General features: G+C 41.4%; 1 protein-coding gene and 2 long non-coding RNA genes across 6 annotated transcripts in view; 1 reads left to right on the plus strand and 2 right to left on the minus strand.

Moving 5' to 3' along the window:
* LOC108412871 (NACHT, LRR and PYD domains-containing protein 3-like) overlaps positions 1-7,714 on the plus strand; it is a 38,669-nt gene extending 30,955 nt beyond the window's left edge. For all 4 annotated transcript variants that reach the window (XM_037542469.1, XM_037542466.1, XM_037542468.1 and 1 more), the window contains one exon: positions 7,268-7,714. In XM_037542469.1, the coding sequence (XP_037398366.1) occupies positions 7,268-7,280 (13 nt within the window). In that variant the 3' untranslated portion in view covers positions 7,281-7,714. The remainder of the gene's footprint in view (positions 1-7,267) is intronic.
* A 6,979-nt stretch (positions 7,715-14,693) lies between these two features.
* Positions 14,694-16,768, minus strand: LOC108418624. Its single transcript, XR_005130975.1, has 4 exons — positions 16,557-16,768; positions 16,406-16,485; positions 16,170-16,321; positions 14,694-15,408 (listed from the first exon to the last, which is right to left on the minus strand). It is a non-coding gene; the product is annotated as an uncharacterized LOC108418624 (long non-coding RNA).
* Positions 16,769-17,667: 899 nt separating this feature from the next.
* LOC108412873 lies at positions 17,668-18,734 on the minus strand. The gene is made up of 2 exons (XR_005130976.1): positions 18,502-18,734; positions 17,668-18,371 (listed from the first exon to the last, which is right to left on the minus strand). It is a non-coding gene; the product is annotated as an uncharacterized LOC108412873 (long non-coding RNA).
* Between the last annotated feature and the right edge of the window lie 305 nt (positions 18,735-19,039).

Raw genomic sequence — 19,039 nt, forward strand, 5'->3', positions numbered from 1 at the left:
GTCCTTTGTGGTGGTGCAGCGGAAGCACACTCGCCTTCCACCAAGAGCGTGCGATTTCAATCCCAATCTCAGACGATCTCATTAGATCCCCTATGCTGTATTTCTTCATCTTATTAGTTCTGCATTTAGGTTCTCTTTAAGCCTCTGCTGGGGATACACTCAGCTCACGTTGGGCGAATTCAGGGAGAATGCTGGGTTAGTTTAATATTTGCATGGTTTGAGCCTGTGCTCTACACTGGAGAATGGGTCTGTGCTGTATGCTAGAGATGGTGAAACTAGAAAACAGACAGCACTACAACAATTTACAAAATATTAGTTTAAGTTTCTCAACAGCAGAGACGTGTTTCAACTGTAGGACTGTGGGAAATTACAATAACAACAAGCGTATTTGCCTGTTGGTCACACTGAACAATGTTCTGTAATTTCACAGTATCTCCAGACAAACCACCATGCCTACATTAGAGAGACAAAGCAGGGAAACGTTTAATATTTATGTTCCAAATTGTCCTTGGGTTGATGAATGAGAAGCATGGCTAATGACATCAGTCTTTGGTTGATTTTGACAGTAGCCCCAGTGTACATTTAAAATCCAGAAGTTTGCATGTGTTATCTGGTCTTCACATACACAAACAACATTCCGGTTTTGAAAATCATCTTGGTGATGTGAAGTTTATTTTATTGATTGAATGTTGCACTGCAAGATCCTCTGTGTAAATTTCACTCACTTAATGCAGAAATTAATACTAGCCAAGTGTTTATATAATTCTCACTGGTTTGGAGTTAAAATTACACTTTGAATAGTATGAACATTTTAACTCCTTGACAGTGTTAAATTTCTAACACTCATTGTGCAAGTTTCTCAGCAGATTCAGAAGTTGCTGCAGATTGGTCTTCAATAACCTTGGGCTTGAATGCTGTCCCCCATTTCTCAAGCATCCTGGAGGCTGTTTCAGCACCAAACAGCAGCCGGAAGACTAGATTAAGCTGTTGAAAATACATCAAATCTATCAAGCCAATAGTCAGTGCAATGTTAACTGCTTATGCCCCACTAAATTAAAGACTGAAGTTTAGATGGAAATACTCAATAGTCCTTCAACATCTAAAAAACATGGGAACATTTTTTAAATGTGTGTGGCTGCCTTGACCAGCGGTTGAAAATTGTTTCTGGACACGTCTTGAGATGCAAAGCTAAATATCCTGTAACCCCCCCCCCATCATATAAGTGTTATGTTAAGGCATTTTACAAAAATATTATTAAAAAGGTCCATCATTCATTGATCTTACAGAAAGAGTGTCAAATTAACAAGCTACAAATTTCAAATTTTTCTTACATTCTGCTTACATCTCCAAGTAGTAAATCATTTCAAGGTGGAGTAAAATACATGTGTTTTAGAAATATGTGTTATATTTCTTAAAATACACTTTAATGCCTGATGGCAATCAATAAATTTGTCGTGTAGTGCTTCACACAATGTTAAGGAGTCAAGTGCAAGTTTAATTCCAGGTTTGAAATAAATAATAATAAGCTGAGGGTCAGAAATCCAGAAAAGTAGGCCACGGATAGCAAACAAATCCAAAGGGGGCAAATCTAAAAGAGTAGTCAATAACAAACAAAGTGCAAGGTCAAAATAACAGAAACCTGAATCAGAAATATAAATGCTCAGAATTGCAGATAAACCAAACAAGACGTCGCAATAAACATGTGCAAACGGAGGGTATATATAAAAAAGGGCCAACATAAAGGGTCAGAGGATCAAGAAAACATCTAATATTCTGGAGACAGTGACCTCCCGTGGTGGGGAGGAGAACGGCAGGTGGCTGAAAATATCTCTGGCGGCCATGGGGCTGTAAAAACCCAGTCTAATCATTTCATTTAGACCCAGTGAAATGACTGGATGGTTTACCTCCCAGCACCTTGCCAAATGCATGCACTCTGCACAGGTATATGTGTGACACCTGTCAGATCTCTGTTAGTGAACCTGAATTCGGATGAGTTTTCTGAGAGTAGAATGGTGTTTGTGTTTTGTTTCTCATGAGGGAGGCTGCATTTTAGCCTAACTAGTTTAGCTACCTAACTAACAGTTCGGGGCCTGGGAGCAAGCAGTGAGTGCATGCCTGTACTTGTGTTTTGCTGTGTTCTTTGGTGAGTTTGGGGGAAAAAAGCCAAGCATGGACCAAACGCATGACTCTTGAGTTTTTTGATGAAACATCCCACATTACAATATTTCTTATGTTAGTCTGTGTTGGATTTGAGCAGGACATTTTACAAATTCTAAGATGTAGCTAGCTAGATTATTTGTGTTTATTTGTACTTAGAAATATTCCACAATTTCAAAGCGTGGATTTATGAAATCTTCAACCCCATTGTGTCCGTTATTTTTTGGAGTTGGACTCCAATGGGTGGGCTCTCTGTCGTGACTAATTAGGCCATGCACATATTTGTTTTGAGAGAGTAGTTTTGGAAGGAGGTCTGAAAGTAGGGGGAGGTGCTTTTTTTTTTTTTTGTTGGATTTTTTTTCAAGGGCATCCAAATTACACTGAAACACACCGGTTCTGCTGTGCATTGTACGTTATACCGGAGACACGCGTGCCTCTTATTGATCAATTAACTTAACCTTAACTGCTAGTTAGCCTGCTAGTTAGCTAGCATAAATGCAAAAATAAATTAGCTACTCTCCACCAGCCTCCCTAACACATTGTGTCACAGCCATTCTGGGCATTTGGGGTGCTCTTTAATGTCATTTAGGCCTGGGAATGATCCCTTATCCAGTAGAGCAGTACACCTTGCAGAAGAGCCAACTTCCTCTATTTATGCTGAGGAGCTCTTTGGGTCCCCGTGCTGGATTCCAGGAGTCAGATGTAAACAGAAAGCTTACTATGCCTGCCAGTGGTCCTTAAACAGCACACAACCTTCCTTGGTGTACAGGAGCATTTTAAGATTAAGTGACCCATATTACTCCCACAATGGGGAAATTTCACCTCCACAATCTAACCCATCGGTGCAGTGAAACACCACATTCACACTAGTGAAGACACACACTAGGGGCAGTGAACACACTTACCAAGAGCAGTGGGCAGCCCTATCTGCAGCACCTGGGGAGCAGTTGGGAGTTAGGTGTCTTGCTCAAGGGCATTTCAATCATGTAATCTCGACTCAAGGGATCGAACCAGCGACCTTCCAGCCGCAATTCTGGTTTCCTAACCTCCAGCCCATGACTACTGTCAGGGTTCCTGAAGACAGTGTTTGTCTTCATTGGTGTAAGAGACAGAATCAGAGTGTTTAATAGGTTTTGTTCATTTTGACGAGATTGGTACCCTTTTCTCTAGAGCGTGCATTTGATGTGCATTCCTATATCACAGGAATTGTACTTTAGATACATTTGCCATTTTTGACGATGGTTCAGTGCACACCATGCTTCTGCAAGAGGCTGTGAGAAGATTAAGGCTACATGGAAACCCAGAGAGTCTCATGTTAAGAAACATCCAGATAACACCCAATTGCCCCATGGTGCATTTCTGTATTCCAGATCTCATTCTTCTCATGGCACAAAGATGCCATCAGATTTCAGAAGCTTTAACAGCCTCTTAACTAGCCCTGGTATATCATTCCTATCTAGTGTCCAAGCTACAGTCACAGTACTGACACCTGGCTGGAATTCCATTCGTGAATGGGACGTGCTCTTACTGCTGCAGTGTTACAGTCACTTATAGCAGAAGTTTGCCCAACATGCAGGGGCATATAACACAGAGATCCAGAAGCTACTTCAGTCAGGGGAAGCTTTAATGGGAGTGTCTAAATGTTTGTCCCACATCATATGGTCATGCACAATGGCAAGAATCAAGTCATATTTCACTGTTCTTTCCAGACAAGGTTAGTCTGAATGAGTCAATTCATCCTGGGCCAACCCTTGGCTCTTCAGTCCTCAGAACGACAACATGTTTTTGCTATCAGTGGGGATGTATAGGTGATGTTCCATTATGTACACCTCTTACAGACCACTCCTAAGGTCTATCTGAAACAGGAAGACCCCTCTAACATCTATAAATGAAGAGTTCTTCCATTTGGAACAACATGCATGTTGCACTATTTATGTTTTACAATGGCAAGTGAAAGAAAACCATCAGCCTGAAGAAGATGTGAGGCTGTCAGTAGAGCACAATTTCTGATAACTCTCTCCAGAGTCTGCTATTGCCACATGAGACCAAAGTGGTAATTGACAAACCGAGAACATTATTAGCAAGAGGATGCTTCAAGGCACTGGGCTAGCAATGTGCCAGTGGTTCTTGATGGGTTACAGCTCCAGAGTAGCACCCAGGAGATTATTTATGCTCAGGTTGGAACTCTGCACAGCTGTGAGTGGGGCCCAGTTACAACCCCAATTCCAGTGAAGTTGGGACGTTGTGTAAAACATAAATAAAAACAGAATACGATGATCTGCAAATCCTTTTCAACCGATATTCAATTGAATCCACTACAAAGACGAGATATTTAATGTTCAAACTGATAAACTTTATTGTTTTTGCAAATATTCCCTCATTTTGAATTTGATGCCTGCAACACGTTCGAGAGAAGTTGGGACAGGGGCGTGTTTCCCACTGTGTTACATCACCTTTCCTTTAACACTCAATAAGCGTTTGGGAACTGAGGACACTGATTGTTGAAGCTTTGTAGGTGGAATTCTTTCCCATTCCTGCTTGATGTCCAGCTTCAGCTGCTCAGCAGTCCGGGGTCTCCGCTGTCGTATTTTGAGCTTCATAATGCGCCACACATTTTCAATGGGAGACGGTCTGGACTGCAGGCAGGCCAGTCTAGTACCCGCACTCTTTTACTACGAAGCCACGCTGTTGTAACACGTGCAGAATGTGGCTCGGCATCGTCTTGCTGAAATAAGCAGGACGTCCCTGAAAAAGACGCTGCTTGGATGGCAGCAGATGTTGCTCCAAAACCTGTATGTACCTTTCAGCATTAATGGGGCCTTCACAGATGTGCAGGTTACCCCTGCCATGGGCACTAACACACCCCACACCATCAGAGATGCTGGCTTTTGAACTTTGAGCTGAAAACAATCCGGACAGTCCTTTTCCTCTTTGGCCCGGAGGACACGACGTCCATGATTTCCAGAAACAGTGTGAAATGTGGACGCGTCAGACCACAGGACAGTTTTCCACTCTGCGTCAGTCCATCTCAGATGAGCTCGGCCCAGAGAAGCCGGCGGCGTTTCTGGGTGGTGTTGATATGTGGCTTCGCTTTGCATGGCAGAGTTTTAACCTGCACTTATAGACGGAGCGACGAACTGAGTTCACTGCCAGTGGTTTTCCGAAGTGTTCCTGATCCCATGTGGGAATATCCGTTACAGAATGATGTGGGTTTTAATGCAGTGCCGCCTGAGGGGTCGAAGGTCACGGGCATTCAGTGTTGGTTTTCTGCCTCGCCGCTTACCTGCAGAGATTTCTCCAGATTCTCTGAATCTTCTGATGATATTATGGACTGTAGATGATGAAATCCCTAAATTCCTGCAGTTGCACGTTGAGAAACGTTGATCTTAATCTGTTGGACTATTTGCTCACGCAGTTGTTCACTAAGTGGTGAACCTCGCCCGTCCTTGCTTGTGAACGACTGAGCCTTTCAGGGATGCTCCCTTTATACCCAATCATGACACTCACCTGTTTCCAATTAACCAGTTCACCTGTGGAATGTTCCAAACAGGTGTTTTTTGAGCATTCCTCAACTTTCCCAGTCTTTTGTTGCCCCTGTCCCAACTTCTTTGGAACGTTTTGCAGGCATCAAATTCAACATTATTGTTTTTTGCAAATATTCATTAAAGTTTATCCGTTTGAACATTAAATATCTCGTCTTTGTAGTGTATTCAGTTGAATATAGGATGAAAAGGATTTGCAAATGATCATATTCTGTTTTATTTATGTTTTACACAATGTAACAACTTCACTGGAATTGGGGTTGTAGCTTAACTGTTAAGAAAGGAACTGACTTTGAAGATACATAAAGTAATTTGGTCAGACTCCTGTTTGCCAATGACAGGACTGCCAAAATTCATAAATTCTGGTGCAACGTGGACTCAGAGTTGAACCCAGCAAATGATCTCACCAGAGGAAATGCCCTAATAGACCTTGGTGAACTCAACAAGTGGACTCAAGTACTTTCATTTCTCCTTCAAAGATCTTCAGAGGTCAAGGGGTTGGCCAGGACACCTAAGCATAACACCTACAGTGGACATATCAGAGTTGCAGTGTTCTACATTCTGTGGTTTAGTAACATCTGAAGAGTTGACTTACCAGCAGCATAATTTTAGAGTCTGTAGCACAGGAGCTGCTTGGCAAGACTGGTTCAGTTGGAACTCACATGGCAGAGCATGAAAGGATGGCAGAGATGTTTGTCCTGCAGTGAGTACAACAGGAATCCTCCCAAGAAGAGTTGGCCCAGCAGAGAGCAGGTAAACACCTGGCATCTGATAGTTGTTTGCTCAACTTAGCACCAGAATTTGATGAGGTGGGAGGTACAGTGGGTCACCAAATGAGGAGCTGACACTGCTGCCATACATCCAATCATGCTGGACCCAAAGCACGATGTAAAGTTACTTATTCAAGATTATAACCAGAGGCTTTGACATGCTGGTGCAGAAAGAATGTATGCAGAATTTAGGTGCCACTTCTGGATTCTTTGAGGCCAAGAAGCCATTTGCCACTCTCGGCATGCTTGCTCTGAGTTTCAGAGATGGAAAGCTAGGACCATTTTTTCCCAAGAAGGTAGACTTGTCTGAGTTCAGGTTGTGTTTTTTCAAATTGGTATTTCATACTACCAGAATAGATTGTTTTGTCCAATTTCTTGAGGGACTTGAGCACAATTTTTAGCTGACATATGTGAATGATGATGGGATTTTATGGGAGTTTGATAGATTGTTTCTCTTATGCTGAGTAAATCTTGCTACTAGTATGCAGTTTCATTAGCTGAGTGCTCTATGTTAATTCCAGTTGACGTATCTGGAAGTGACCTGCCTTTCATTCAGTAAACCCAGTTCATCTTACACTGACTCCTGTGTTTTCCTGGGCTGTAACAGGCCTTCTCAGATTGATGCACATGTTTAACCTTTGTGGAGTCCTAAGAGCATCATTTAAGAACCTTCAAAACAGTGTGTGATCATGTCTATCTTGATTTTGTTTGATTTTGCTAGAGAGTCTGAGTGCTGGATTTGATTAGTGCGTGTTCATGTCTGATCATTATGTTCTGTTTTCTCTTTTAAATCCTCAGAACCTACACCTGACCTTCTATGACCTCTACATACACTGGGGGTTATGAAGAGATGAGGACATCTTACAGAACAAACACATGTATGTGATTCTCCAGCAGCAGCACAGGGCTATATGCTCTACCTCTGACATCACATCCTGTGTACCGGTGACTGCCTCCAGTGTCCAGTCCTTCACACCCCTCCTGTTTCAGGGTGAGCCCACATGGTGATTAGAGTGTGTTCAGGAGAAGAAGAGGCTGGTGTTTTTATATTATGAAGACCAGTGTAAATGTTGATGGATTTTAACGAGCTCAACACTGGACCCACAGGAGTGGAGCAGTCCTTCAAAAACTCTTGATTTGATTTTATATAAACTTTAAGGTAATGCTTTAATGAAGGGCAGCCTGCATGCTTTCATGACAACAATCATAAACCTACATAAACATTAATAAAGGCTCCAATAAGCATCTGTTGTTATAAAGGCTCCTTTTTGTCTACATTTTTTTGCAGTGTTCTGGAAGTAACTGGGTTGAAAACTGGGCCAGGATCTGCTAAACCTTAGAAAGTGATGCAAATGCCAACATTATAATGTTGTTATATTGTAAGGCATTCATTTGAAATAGACACTATTAGGAATAGAAGAACTGTAAAAAGGATATGACGGCACTAAACATCAGCTGTCATAAGGTGCCAGGTTATTGACACAGAAAGTGATATGTCGTTACCTGACCTTTAGAAATGAACGTCTAGCACTGAATGAACAGAACTGAGCTGATACTTTTTAATCAGATCTAAATAATCAGATGTGTTTATTATGGAGGTGTTTGGTGAGTCCATTTCCATAGAGGCTCCACTTTGCATGATCAGCCCATGCTTCAGTGCTCTGCTAGTGTTTATAGTCCTGTGAGTTTAACACTTCATGACTGAGAGCTGCTGCCCCACAAACTTCACCCACAGCAACCATGGCTTTGGTCTCCATCTTCATCTGGACGCTCACCCTCTGGACTCAAGGTAAATGTCAGGGGTAACATTTCAGTTCTGAGGAGCCGCATTAACCCTGTTTATTACTGATGTTAGATTTCGAGGTAACACTTTATAAGAACATTCATATATAACACATTAAGCTTTTAATTCACAATTAACTAATCATGATGTGATGTATTTACAGCTATAAATCAATTAATATATTGACAACACTTCATAAGACATATATAAGCTCTTACTTCATGATTACCAAATGATAAATAGAATTCAGCAGTTATTCAGTGGTTTTGTACATACTAAAATAAAAATTCACCTTTGCACTCTGTCTTTATAACTAAGAATCAGCACTTACTCATGTTTCTGGAAGTATCTTAGCTCAAGCTTGTTTCTAGCCTATTTACAGTAGTTTACTGTAATTTACTGGTCATAATTGTGCCAAAATGCTGTATGTTGAGAAAAATGTGAAGAAACTGATTGAGGGCAAGTAACAACAACAACAACAACAACATGTAAAATGAATAAAGTGGCTCCAAAAGAAAAAAGTACTACAAAGAAAGCTGAAATGCAGTCTGTTACCCCAAGATGACGCTAAAAAACAGCAACTGCTCAGACTGCTATTAATGGTAAGTCATGTTATGCGATTTTTAAAAATATACAACCCCAACTCCAATGAAGTTGGGACGTTGTGTAAAACATAAATAAAAACAGAATACGATGATTTGCAAATCCTTTTCAGCCGATATTCAACTGAATCCACTACAAAGATGAGATATTTAATGTTCAAACAGATAAACTTTATTGTTTTTTGCAAATATTCACTCATTTTGAATTTGATGCCTGCAACACGTTCCAGAGAAGTTGGGACAGGGGCGTGTTTCCCACTGAGTTACATCACCTTTCCTTTAACACTCAGTAAGCGTTTGGGAACTGAGGACACGGATTGTTGAAGATTTGTAGGTGGAATTCTTTCCCATTCCTGCTTGATGTCCAGCTTCAGCTGCTCAGCAGTCCGGGGTCTCCAAAATCCAAGGAGAAGACAAAAATCAATAAACAGTCAATAATAATCAATAAACAATCCAAAAAGGTCCAAGCTCAGAGGCAGAAAACCAGCTGGTGAAGGTACAAAAAGGGTGAGGTCCAAAGGCAAAGTCGAAGAAACAAAGATAGAGTCATAACAAAGACTCATAGACACAAAGAGAACGCTCAGTATGCTCAGGAAGAAACAATACTTTGCCCTGACTCTATCTACAGCCCGGGCTTAAATACTAGTTAAGTAGGTCATCCTGAACAGGTGTGTTGAGTCAGTAATCAGGAGACTGTGAATGCTGGTAGTGACGCAAGTGATTGCCCATAGTCATGTGATCTCCTAAAGCAGTGTGGGAAATGGAGTCCAATTCAGTCTGAGGTCGTGACAGTACACCCACCCCCCCAAAGAGTCCAAACAGACCTCGGAACAAGGCCGGCCAGGGCGACCACCATGCACATCACTGGAACCTTGAACAAGGGCCTAACCAGAGCTGTTGAGGCACTGGACTGATGAGGTCCCATCCTGAGAATGTCTGAGATGTGAAAAAAATGGTGCATAAAATGCTCAGTAACTGGAATTATTCCAGTTATTCCAGTTATTCCATATTATTATTATAAAAAAAAAGAAAAAAAAAGAAACAAATTGTAAATTCATGAAAAACAATAATTTGCAAGTACATCGCATGGCTACTCCATTCAGTCTGAAATCTACCAGTAGTCCTGATGATATTGATCTGCAATTGTTTGGTTATGCCTTGATTTAGGCATTAGGGGGCGATCACAGACTTTTCCTCATTCGAGATAAAGCCATCCGTGGGGAAACCACACAGGTGTTACCGTGGTCTTTTATTCCCTCTATTCAGGTACGAATCCAGAGAAATATGGTTCGTTATTGTTAGAAACGACATAAGAGAGAAGTGTTCAGCTTCATATGATATTATTTGATATCTGTAAAAGACGTTATTTCAGTGTTTTTGTTGAACGTTGCTAGCAAATCTAGCCGAGCCTACTGGGTCAGACTGAATGGAACAGCATAGCTGATGGTGCTTTGTCATAATAAAGAACAGTTGTGGAGATTGTGAATGTGAGAAATCTATAAGAATATGCATGTTTCTGTTAAAAACCGTTGGTTTAGCTCATATTTCGCTGTGGCTCATGTAGTGAAGTTTGTTAGTAAATGGGTCACTGCCGCCATTTTAAAGCGCTGCTGATCAGATGAAACGTGCGTAGTTAACTAGTTAATGGCGGATAGACGTAGTTTGTAAACGAATCATATGTTAAGAACTGTTCCTTTAGTAAGAAGTCATTTCCTGTGTGCTTTTTGAGAATATCATCAACAGAGCGAAATGTGAGATTTATTTTGTACGTTATGTGGCTTGTTATATTTGCAAAGAAGTGTGAAATATGTGAAGTTGGAGACTGAATGTTCAAATAATCAGCTCATGCTAATTTTCATACTGTGTATGTACCTGTATGTGTATGCATGTGTATATGTACATTTGTGTATATATATAGCGATTTATAAGAGGGGAACTTCATTCTCTTTATATAATTTTCTAAGATTGAATATATAAGGTGAGAATTGAAGAGAATAAGTTACTTGGACTGTAACCAAAATCTTATTTTATTACCAATGGACTATATGGGAGCGTGAGTAAACAAGTCTTGTTTTATGTATTATGTATTATTGTTCATTCGAGATAAAGCCATCCGTGGGGAAACTGCACAGGTGTTACCGTGGTCTTTTATTCCCTCTATTCAGGGTGGCAACACTGACAGAGAGCAAGACAGCTGCTGTCGTGGGTGTGATGCCACGGGCAATGTATTTTGAAAAAGGGCCTTTATTTTGACACAGTAATTCTCAGTTCGTGGTACGATGTTACTTCCTGGTTCGGGGGTTTAGCGGTTTTCTTTCAGTTATTCAGGGTGAAGCGCATACGTCGGCTCAGCGCCCTAAAACTTTGTCGTTCTCTTTGGTGCGGCATTGCCAGTGAGTACATCTATGTTGGTTGTCCTGTGAAAGGGATAAATTAGTGAATAAATAAATAGTTTGGTCGAACGTTTTATGAGAGAATAGGTTGATTTGTGTGGAAACGGTACAGCAGTTATTGTGCAGTTAATGATACATGACTAAGCTAATGCTAGCGATTCCTTTGGATAAATATCATAGACTTAATTAGCACCGTAGCTAAGCTAAGTGTAGTATTTGATTGCCTTTCTGACCTACTTACCTGGGTAGATGTTTTGTAATACTTACGAATTTTATTTTGGTGTGTACCTAATGTTTAGGCATTATTAATGCTTACTTTGTGTATCTGGATTTATTTCAGTTTTACTCTTCTTTTCAATAAATCTCGCTGATTTATGAGACCCGCCTCTTCCTTGGGGGATTGGTTGAAGAGATGAGTTTAGCTGGCTGATGGCTTTAAGAACAGTACAGTGGGCGACCCCTGGGATGAGCAGCAGGTCTCCTTGGGTTGCAGCTGTGAAAGTCTGCAATAAGAGCCAGGTCCAAAACACCCTTAGCAGAGACCCAGCACTGTTCTTCTGGACCATACCCTTCCCAGTCTACCAGGTACTGCCAGGTACTGTCGTCTGTGTCCCCTGGAGTCCAGCAGCCTATGGACAGCATAAACTGGAACACCGTCTATCACCTCCAGTGATGGTGGTGTGATGTCTGGCAAGACCTCGTCCAACGGCTCTGAAACATTTTTAGAAGAGATACGTGAAATGATTTAGACATTCTAACTTGAGTAAGTCTAGGCGATAGGTAACGTCATTTATATGTTTGACTACCCTAAAAGGCCCTATATATTTGGGCCGAAGTTTCCTACAACTTCCCTCTGGTAGTTTGAAGTCCTTTGTAGCCAGCCACACACAATCCCCTGGATGATATACCAGAGTCGGACCCCGATGCCGATCAGCCTGTGCTTCGTTCTTCCATAGAACCTCTTTGATCCTTTGGTGGGTCTCTTCCCATACTCGCTCACTGTGAGTCATCCAGTCGTCTACTGCTGGTACATCAGTTCGTACCCCAGTCCAGGATGCAATGGGTGGCTGGTATCCTAGTCAACACTAAAAGGGTGTCATACCTGTAGTGGAGCTGGTCAGAGAATTTTGGGCCATCTCTGTCCAGATTAGGAATCGAGCCCAATCCAAGGGATGCTCATGAGAATAAACTCTCAAGAATTTACCCAATTCTTGACTTACCCTTTCACATTGTCCATTAGCTTGAGAGTGATATTCTGAAGTAAGGCTAACTGAAACCCTTAAATGTTCAAAGAAAGCAGTCCACACTTGGGAGGTGAATTGGGGTCCTCGGTCCAAAAGGATGGCCTCAGATATACCAAAATAACGAAAGACCTGTGGGAATAGAGTCTCAGCTGTCTGAAAGTGCTGTCTGTCTCACTGGGAAGTGCTGGAAATGGAATGAACTGTACTCCCCTTGAGAACTGATCCACCACTATCATAATAGTGGTAAAACCCTGAGACTCAGTCACAAAATCAATTGCAATATGGGACCAGGGCTGGAGTGGCACATACTGAGCAGGAGGCCACCAGAGAGTGAATGTTCTTGGCCATAGATTCCCACCAATATCGTTGTGTAAGAAGTTTGTGGGTATGGGTTCCCTCTGGATGGACGAATGAGCCCAAGTGATAAGTGGCGTGCGAAAGTTTATGAGTAGGTATATCTTCTCAGGGGGACATTGAGTAGGTATTTCTGTGGTGCAATTAGCGTGTTCTGTCTCTTCATCAATTTCCCACCTAATCGAGGATATGCTCACTTCCGGAAGTAGAATACTTTCTGGCCCTGCTCATTCTGAGTGGACAGGTTCAGACTGATTAACAAGAGAGAGAGCAACAGCTTTTGTATTACGTGATCCCGGTCTGTATATTATGCTGAGTCTGAATTTAGAAAAAAGAGACCACCTTGCTATGTGAGCATTTAACCGCTTAGCGTTATGAAGATATTCAAGATTCTTGTGATCTGTGAGTACCGAAAAGGGGTGGTTAGACAGTGCATCCACTCTTCTAAAGCCAGTTTCATGCCTAGCAACTCTCCTATCTCCTCTCGCATCTCCTATCCCATAATTTCTTTCTGCTGGAGATAACTTGTGTGAATAAAAAGCTACAGGGTGTAGTTTCCGGGCTGAACCTGCTCACTGGGATAAAACTGCACCTTTCCCACTCTCTGAGGCGTTCACCTCCACTACAAAGGGTTCTTGGGGAGCTGGTTGTTTTGAGAATTGGAGCAAAGGTGAAGGTTACTTTAAGGTTCCGAAAAGCTATCTCTGCTTGTAGATTCCAAATGATTTTCTTGGAATTTCCCTTCAGTAAGGAAGTAAGTGGAGCTGCTATGGTACTGAAGTTACGAATGAAATGTGAAACCTAAAAACCGCTGTACATCTTTAACAGTTTTAGGGACTGGCCATGTAATTACTGCCTCAACTTTATGATCATCCATAACAATGCCCTGCTGACTTATGATATAGCCTGAAAAGGACACAGATTGTAAGTGGAACTCACATTTCTCACATTTTAAATAAAGATTGTTTTCTAACCGTGTCTGCATTACAGCTCTGACATGTCTCACATGTTGCTCAAACGTAGATGAATACACCAGAATATCATCGAGATACGCAATTACGTGGTGTCCCAACATATCCCATATCGGTTGGCGACACAATGTTGCCATTAGGGTTGGGTAATATGACAGTATTTATTGTAATAAATGTTTCAATATGTCAAAATATGCTTTCCTGAGCATACCTGGATGTTGCAATAAAGACATTCTCCAGCTATGTGGTGGACCGAGGGGACTGTGTTAAAATATACTGTTTAAAGACCACCTGATCCACTTGCTTGTCAACGGACACTGAAGTCATACCACACTCTACTATCAGCATGGCTGCCCTCACTTACCTGACGAGAACATTAGCACCATGGACACTGAAATAAACTACTAGTCAAGTCATACCCTTTAATTTAGTGCTGCTGCCTCCAGGATGTGAGTCAGCTATCCTGATCTAACTGTCAGTGTATCAGAGTCACAGTGCTGTGTGGTTTAGTATCCTAAGCTGGTGTAAAAGAGACTCAGTTCAGAGTCTAATGTTGCTGATTAACAGACCTATGGAGTCTGAAATGGATCATGATGTGATGGTCCTGTAGAAGACCATGTAGTGAGGTTCTTCTGAGGGAAGTAATGGGAGTATAAACAGTGTAATAAGTGCAGTGGGGAATGAAGCTCCAGCTGATTCTCCTGGGCTCTTTATCACAGTGTACATAGAGTAAAGGTGCAGCAGGAACATGGCCAATGAGAAAACCCACAGCAGCGTTCCTGCACACCTCCCAGCTCCACACTCCAGGATCAGTAGTGGGAGTTTTATGGGTGGAGATCCAGTTAGACTCTTGGGAAGTTCTGCACTGTAGGAACACAGAACAACAGTGTAAGTCGTGTAGTGTGAAATGTGTTGAGAGAGAAAGAGCAGCTTCAAATCAGACTCCAGTGAAAGTGTTGATACTTCAGTCAAATCATGACTGAAGTAGCAGTAAAAGTACAACTGGAGTAAAAAAGTATCAGATCTCAAATCTACATAATATACATTTAAAAATCTATTACTTTGCTTGCATTATATATACATATATGGATGAAAATGTCAAAATTCTGAATTTTAGGGGTGGGAAAATCTAAGTGTGGCAGAGCGGCGTAAATTTTGTCAATGCACGACTACGCCACCTAGAGGTGATTTCACCTCTAAGAAAAAAAAATGGCACTTAAGGCCTAGAGAAGAAAAGACACCCAGGTTCAACACACTCAAAGGCCAGAGACGGGGTACAATCACTTAATAGAGATTTATTGACAATTATTTTAAAACATCTTTTCCACCAGGCAGACCAGGAATTCCCTTCTTGGAGAATCAATATAAAAAAAGAACTAGCAATAATTTATTTAAACTACCAGTAACAATTTAGGAAGGAACTGGGTTAAGGGCTTACCATGACCGAAGGAAGTACAGAGATAGAAATATCCTCTACACTACAAACCACACATGTCAGTGCCACACATCTCAATCACACCCAACGTGCTCCACACTACAGGAAAGGTGAATAGAATTCCACATCCCCAAGTCAGATGCTTGGCCCCCAGCTCCTATCCAACAAAGAGACAAACAGATTTAAAAAACACAGCCAAGAAGGGGATCCCGTGCTCCCATACAGTTCTGCTGGTTCTTCAAAAAAAAAATAAAAAAAACAAAATAAAGTTGTTAAAGTAAGCCAACAAATAAAGCAAACATACCAAAATCAGTTAAACAAAAGAAAAAAAAACACCCAGAGAAGTAAATCAGGAATAAACCCCAAAATTAAGCCAAAACAGATCCAAATTAATAAATCAGGATAGAGATCAAAAAACAAGCAAAATTAGTAAATCAGGATTAAACCTCAAAATTAAGCCAAAGCAAGTTCAAATTAATAAATCAGGATAGAAATCAAAAAACAAGCAAAATTAGTAAATCAGGAATAAACCCCAAAATTAAGCCAAAACAGATCCAAATTAATAAGTCAGAATAGAAATCAAAAACCAGCAAAATTAGCAACTCAAAAATAACCAATGAACAATAAAGTAAAAATTAAATTAATCACGAACCTTAACCCCACAAAATAACAAAAAACAAAATTAAGATAAGAAAGTAGAAAAGAAAACCAAAACCAGAATAACTCAAAATAACTAAACAAAACAAAACTTAATGCAACACCAAAAAAAAACTTAAATAAACCCAGGCAAAACAGCAGCACCGTGAGGAGCTGAAATCAGTCCGCACAATCTGGACGATAAAACCTAAAACAATACACAGAATTACCATAAATTTAGTTAATATTTGATTTAAAAGTCAATGCAGCTTGCATACTTACCAGCACAGCATCAATTTCTGCCAGCAGCCACAGCAAACAATGGCCACAGCAGACAGCAGCAGGTAATAACACACAGCAGCTCCAGCTGACAATGGCTACAGCCAACAGCTCCAGCAGACAATGCCCGCAGCAAGGCAACACAATCACTAACACTATCCCACCACCCAAGAAATAAGGTTAGCCAAAAGCTGTACTCACTGCCAGAACATATATAAAAGGAAACAGGCAGAAATTACCTTTCTAAAGTGAAAGTGCCCAGGCAACATCAGAGATGCATACCACAGCGCTGAGCCGGCAATCGAATACGAGCCCGCGACTACAAACAAATACGAGGAGTTAGTAATTAAGCCAACTACCACGTTATCCCGTAATGCTGTGAACAGATACCTTAAACTCACGAGAAGTAATCCAAACAGTCACGCTAAACTCCACGCTGAACGCTGCCGGCACGGAAGTCACAGCAGAAAGGAGGGGGGACAGGAAGCGCACCAAAAGTAGTCGTCCCCCTGCCCATATATAGGGTACAAAGGGGCCGCCCAGTAATTTAAACGCGGCCACGCAGCTTCACAAGCAATGTAGGTGGAGTCGCAAAACCCCACCTGCTACATAAGCAAGTCACAATTTGATTCAGAGGCTGTGATGTGATTATAAAACGATTATCAATGCGTCTTTTTTCTATACAGGATTTCCTGATACTTTTAAATAAAGTGTTTCTGATGGTCCATAATGGATTTACTTCCAATATCTTTCATTAATAAAACAAATGGAAGTGATGAGGCAGGTGAACTGGAAAGATCTCGTTTACAGCTCTTGTTTGGAGCACCTGTGACGCTGCTGTCACTCATCTGTGATAAAATGCAGTTACGGTGACATAAGACTCTGTGGCAACGGATGTTCATGCAGCACATGTTTGGTTTTGGTTAGAGAGTTGGGGAGGGGGTCACTGTGTCAGTAAAATATCTTCAAGACTGGACGCTGTAGCTCGGCTCTGAAGTGTCCAACATAGCGCGAAAGCCCTGGTTCTCGACGACTGAGAACGGACGCAAATCCTTGCCAATAAAAGTTGGGATAGAGTTTGTAATTCACTTCGTTCTTCCCGAGTTGGGTGGAAGCTCTGACATCACTTGTTCGATGGTCCTCTGGTTGGCGGTATGTAAAACCGGTAGGAGAACGGGTGGAAACGTAATCTGCTTTCTCATGTTTGTCGTTTCCAAAATATTTTTGTTAAATGTGACAACTTGCATATAATGGCTCTTATCCAGGTCCTTTTCCCCTGGTGTGCAGCCTGGAGGTCACTTAGTAACACAGAGGGTCTCTCCTGGCTAAGGCAGAGACAGATTTAAGGTGAACATTTGGAGACCAATAAGTGTGACCTTTCTTTAAGCATTCGAATAGGTTTGAGCTCGACTACGCCACCTGGGGAGTTTCACCCCAGGAAATATACCACCAATACCACACAAATGCACACAGGTACGTTCAGAGATACACAGAGACATGATTTGTAGTTCAGTGTAACATTTACTTAGAGTGCAGGAGGACGAATGCAGATCGAACAATAAAATTCAACTTTAATAACAACTGGGGTTTAAAAATATGTCAAGGAGAGTTAAAGGCACCCTAAATTGACCCCTAAAACCAATAACCCTAGGATATACTGGCCATGCAATTTCTTTTACAGTAGTTAGAGTTTATCAGTAACTAGAGCTGGCGTCAAATAGTTTGGCTAGGTCCCCACACTGGAGGCTACACAAACCACACACAAAGGCTGTAACACCTCAAAAAGGAGTGACTTCAACCACAGCAACCCAAGTGTAAAAGGAGTGAAAAGGGAAATTTCCAAAGAGGGTAACCATCAGCCAAGAAGAGACACCCTTCCACCAAGTTGCTCTAGAACAAAATAAAAACACACAAAATAATTAATCACAGCCTGTAATCCTATTAAATCAATACATCCTCCGAAATGCCATTCAAATCCAAATTGACATAAAGCAGGGTTAATTCAACATATCACAAACAAATACCAAAATAAAATACACATTTCTTTAATTAATGAGAGAAAACAAAATAATCATAAAGAAAGAAAGAAAAATAATAAACTAATAAACCCCACAAAAGATCAATACAGGCAAAACAGCAGACTTCCAGGAAGGCTCTGCTTGGCACCACCTAGGCTGTCCCAATGGTGATACTCCAACAGAGAACCTATTTAAAAAAAAAAAAAAAAAAAAAAAAAAAAAAAAAAAAAAAAAAAACACTTTAATTGCAATAAAATGAGATGCTGTAAAAATAGAATAAGGAAGGCCTTAGCCCCACAGCTAATGAGCAAACGTACTGTAAGGGGGAGCGAGGAGGCGGACACACACGCTGAGATAAGCGAGACTTATTATGGGCAAATCCAGGGTCGTGATCGTAACAGTCCAGGGTCAAAGAGCCGACGCGTACAGATTTAGGGTAGGACATGACAAGAACCAACACAAAGACCAGGTACAAGGATACAATGATACAAAGACTGGAAAACGTAAGGGGCAAACACAGGGCTTAAATACACGGAACAATGAGGGACAGGTGAATACAATCAGGGGCGGAGTAACCAAACAGGGGGCAGGACTGAAACCAAAACAAAGGAGCACATGGACAGGACTGGGAGGGGCCAATCGTGACAGTACCCCCCCCCCCCAAAGGCACTCACACCGAGGCGTGCCAACCAAAAACAAAACAAGACACAAGAGACCAAAAACCGAAACTACACCGGAAAAGGCACAGGAGCAAGAGAACACGAAACCATGGGCACAGACTCAGGAGCAGAGGCAGAAACGGGCACAGAGGCAGAACAACTAGAGGCAGAACAAGAAACAGGAACAGACACAGAT

This window comes from Pygocentrus nattereri, chromosome 11 (genome assembly GCF_015220715.1).
Source record: "Pygocentrus nattereri isolate fPygNat1 chromosome 11, fPygNat1.pri, whole genome shotgun sequence".
Lineage (NCBI taxonomy): Eukaryota > Metazoa > Chordata > Actinopteri > Characiformes > Serrasalmidae > Pygocentrus > Pygocentrus nattereri.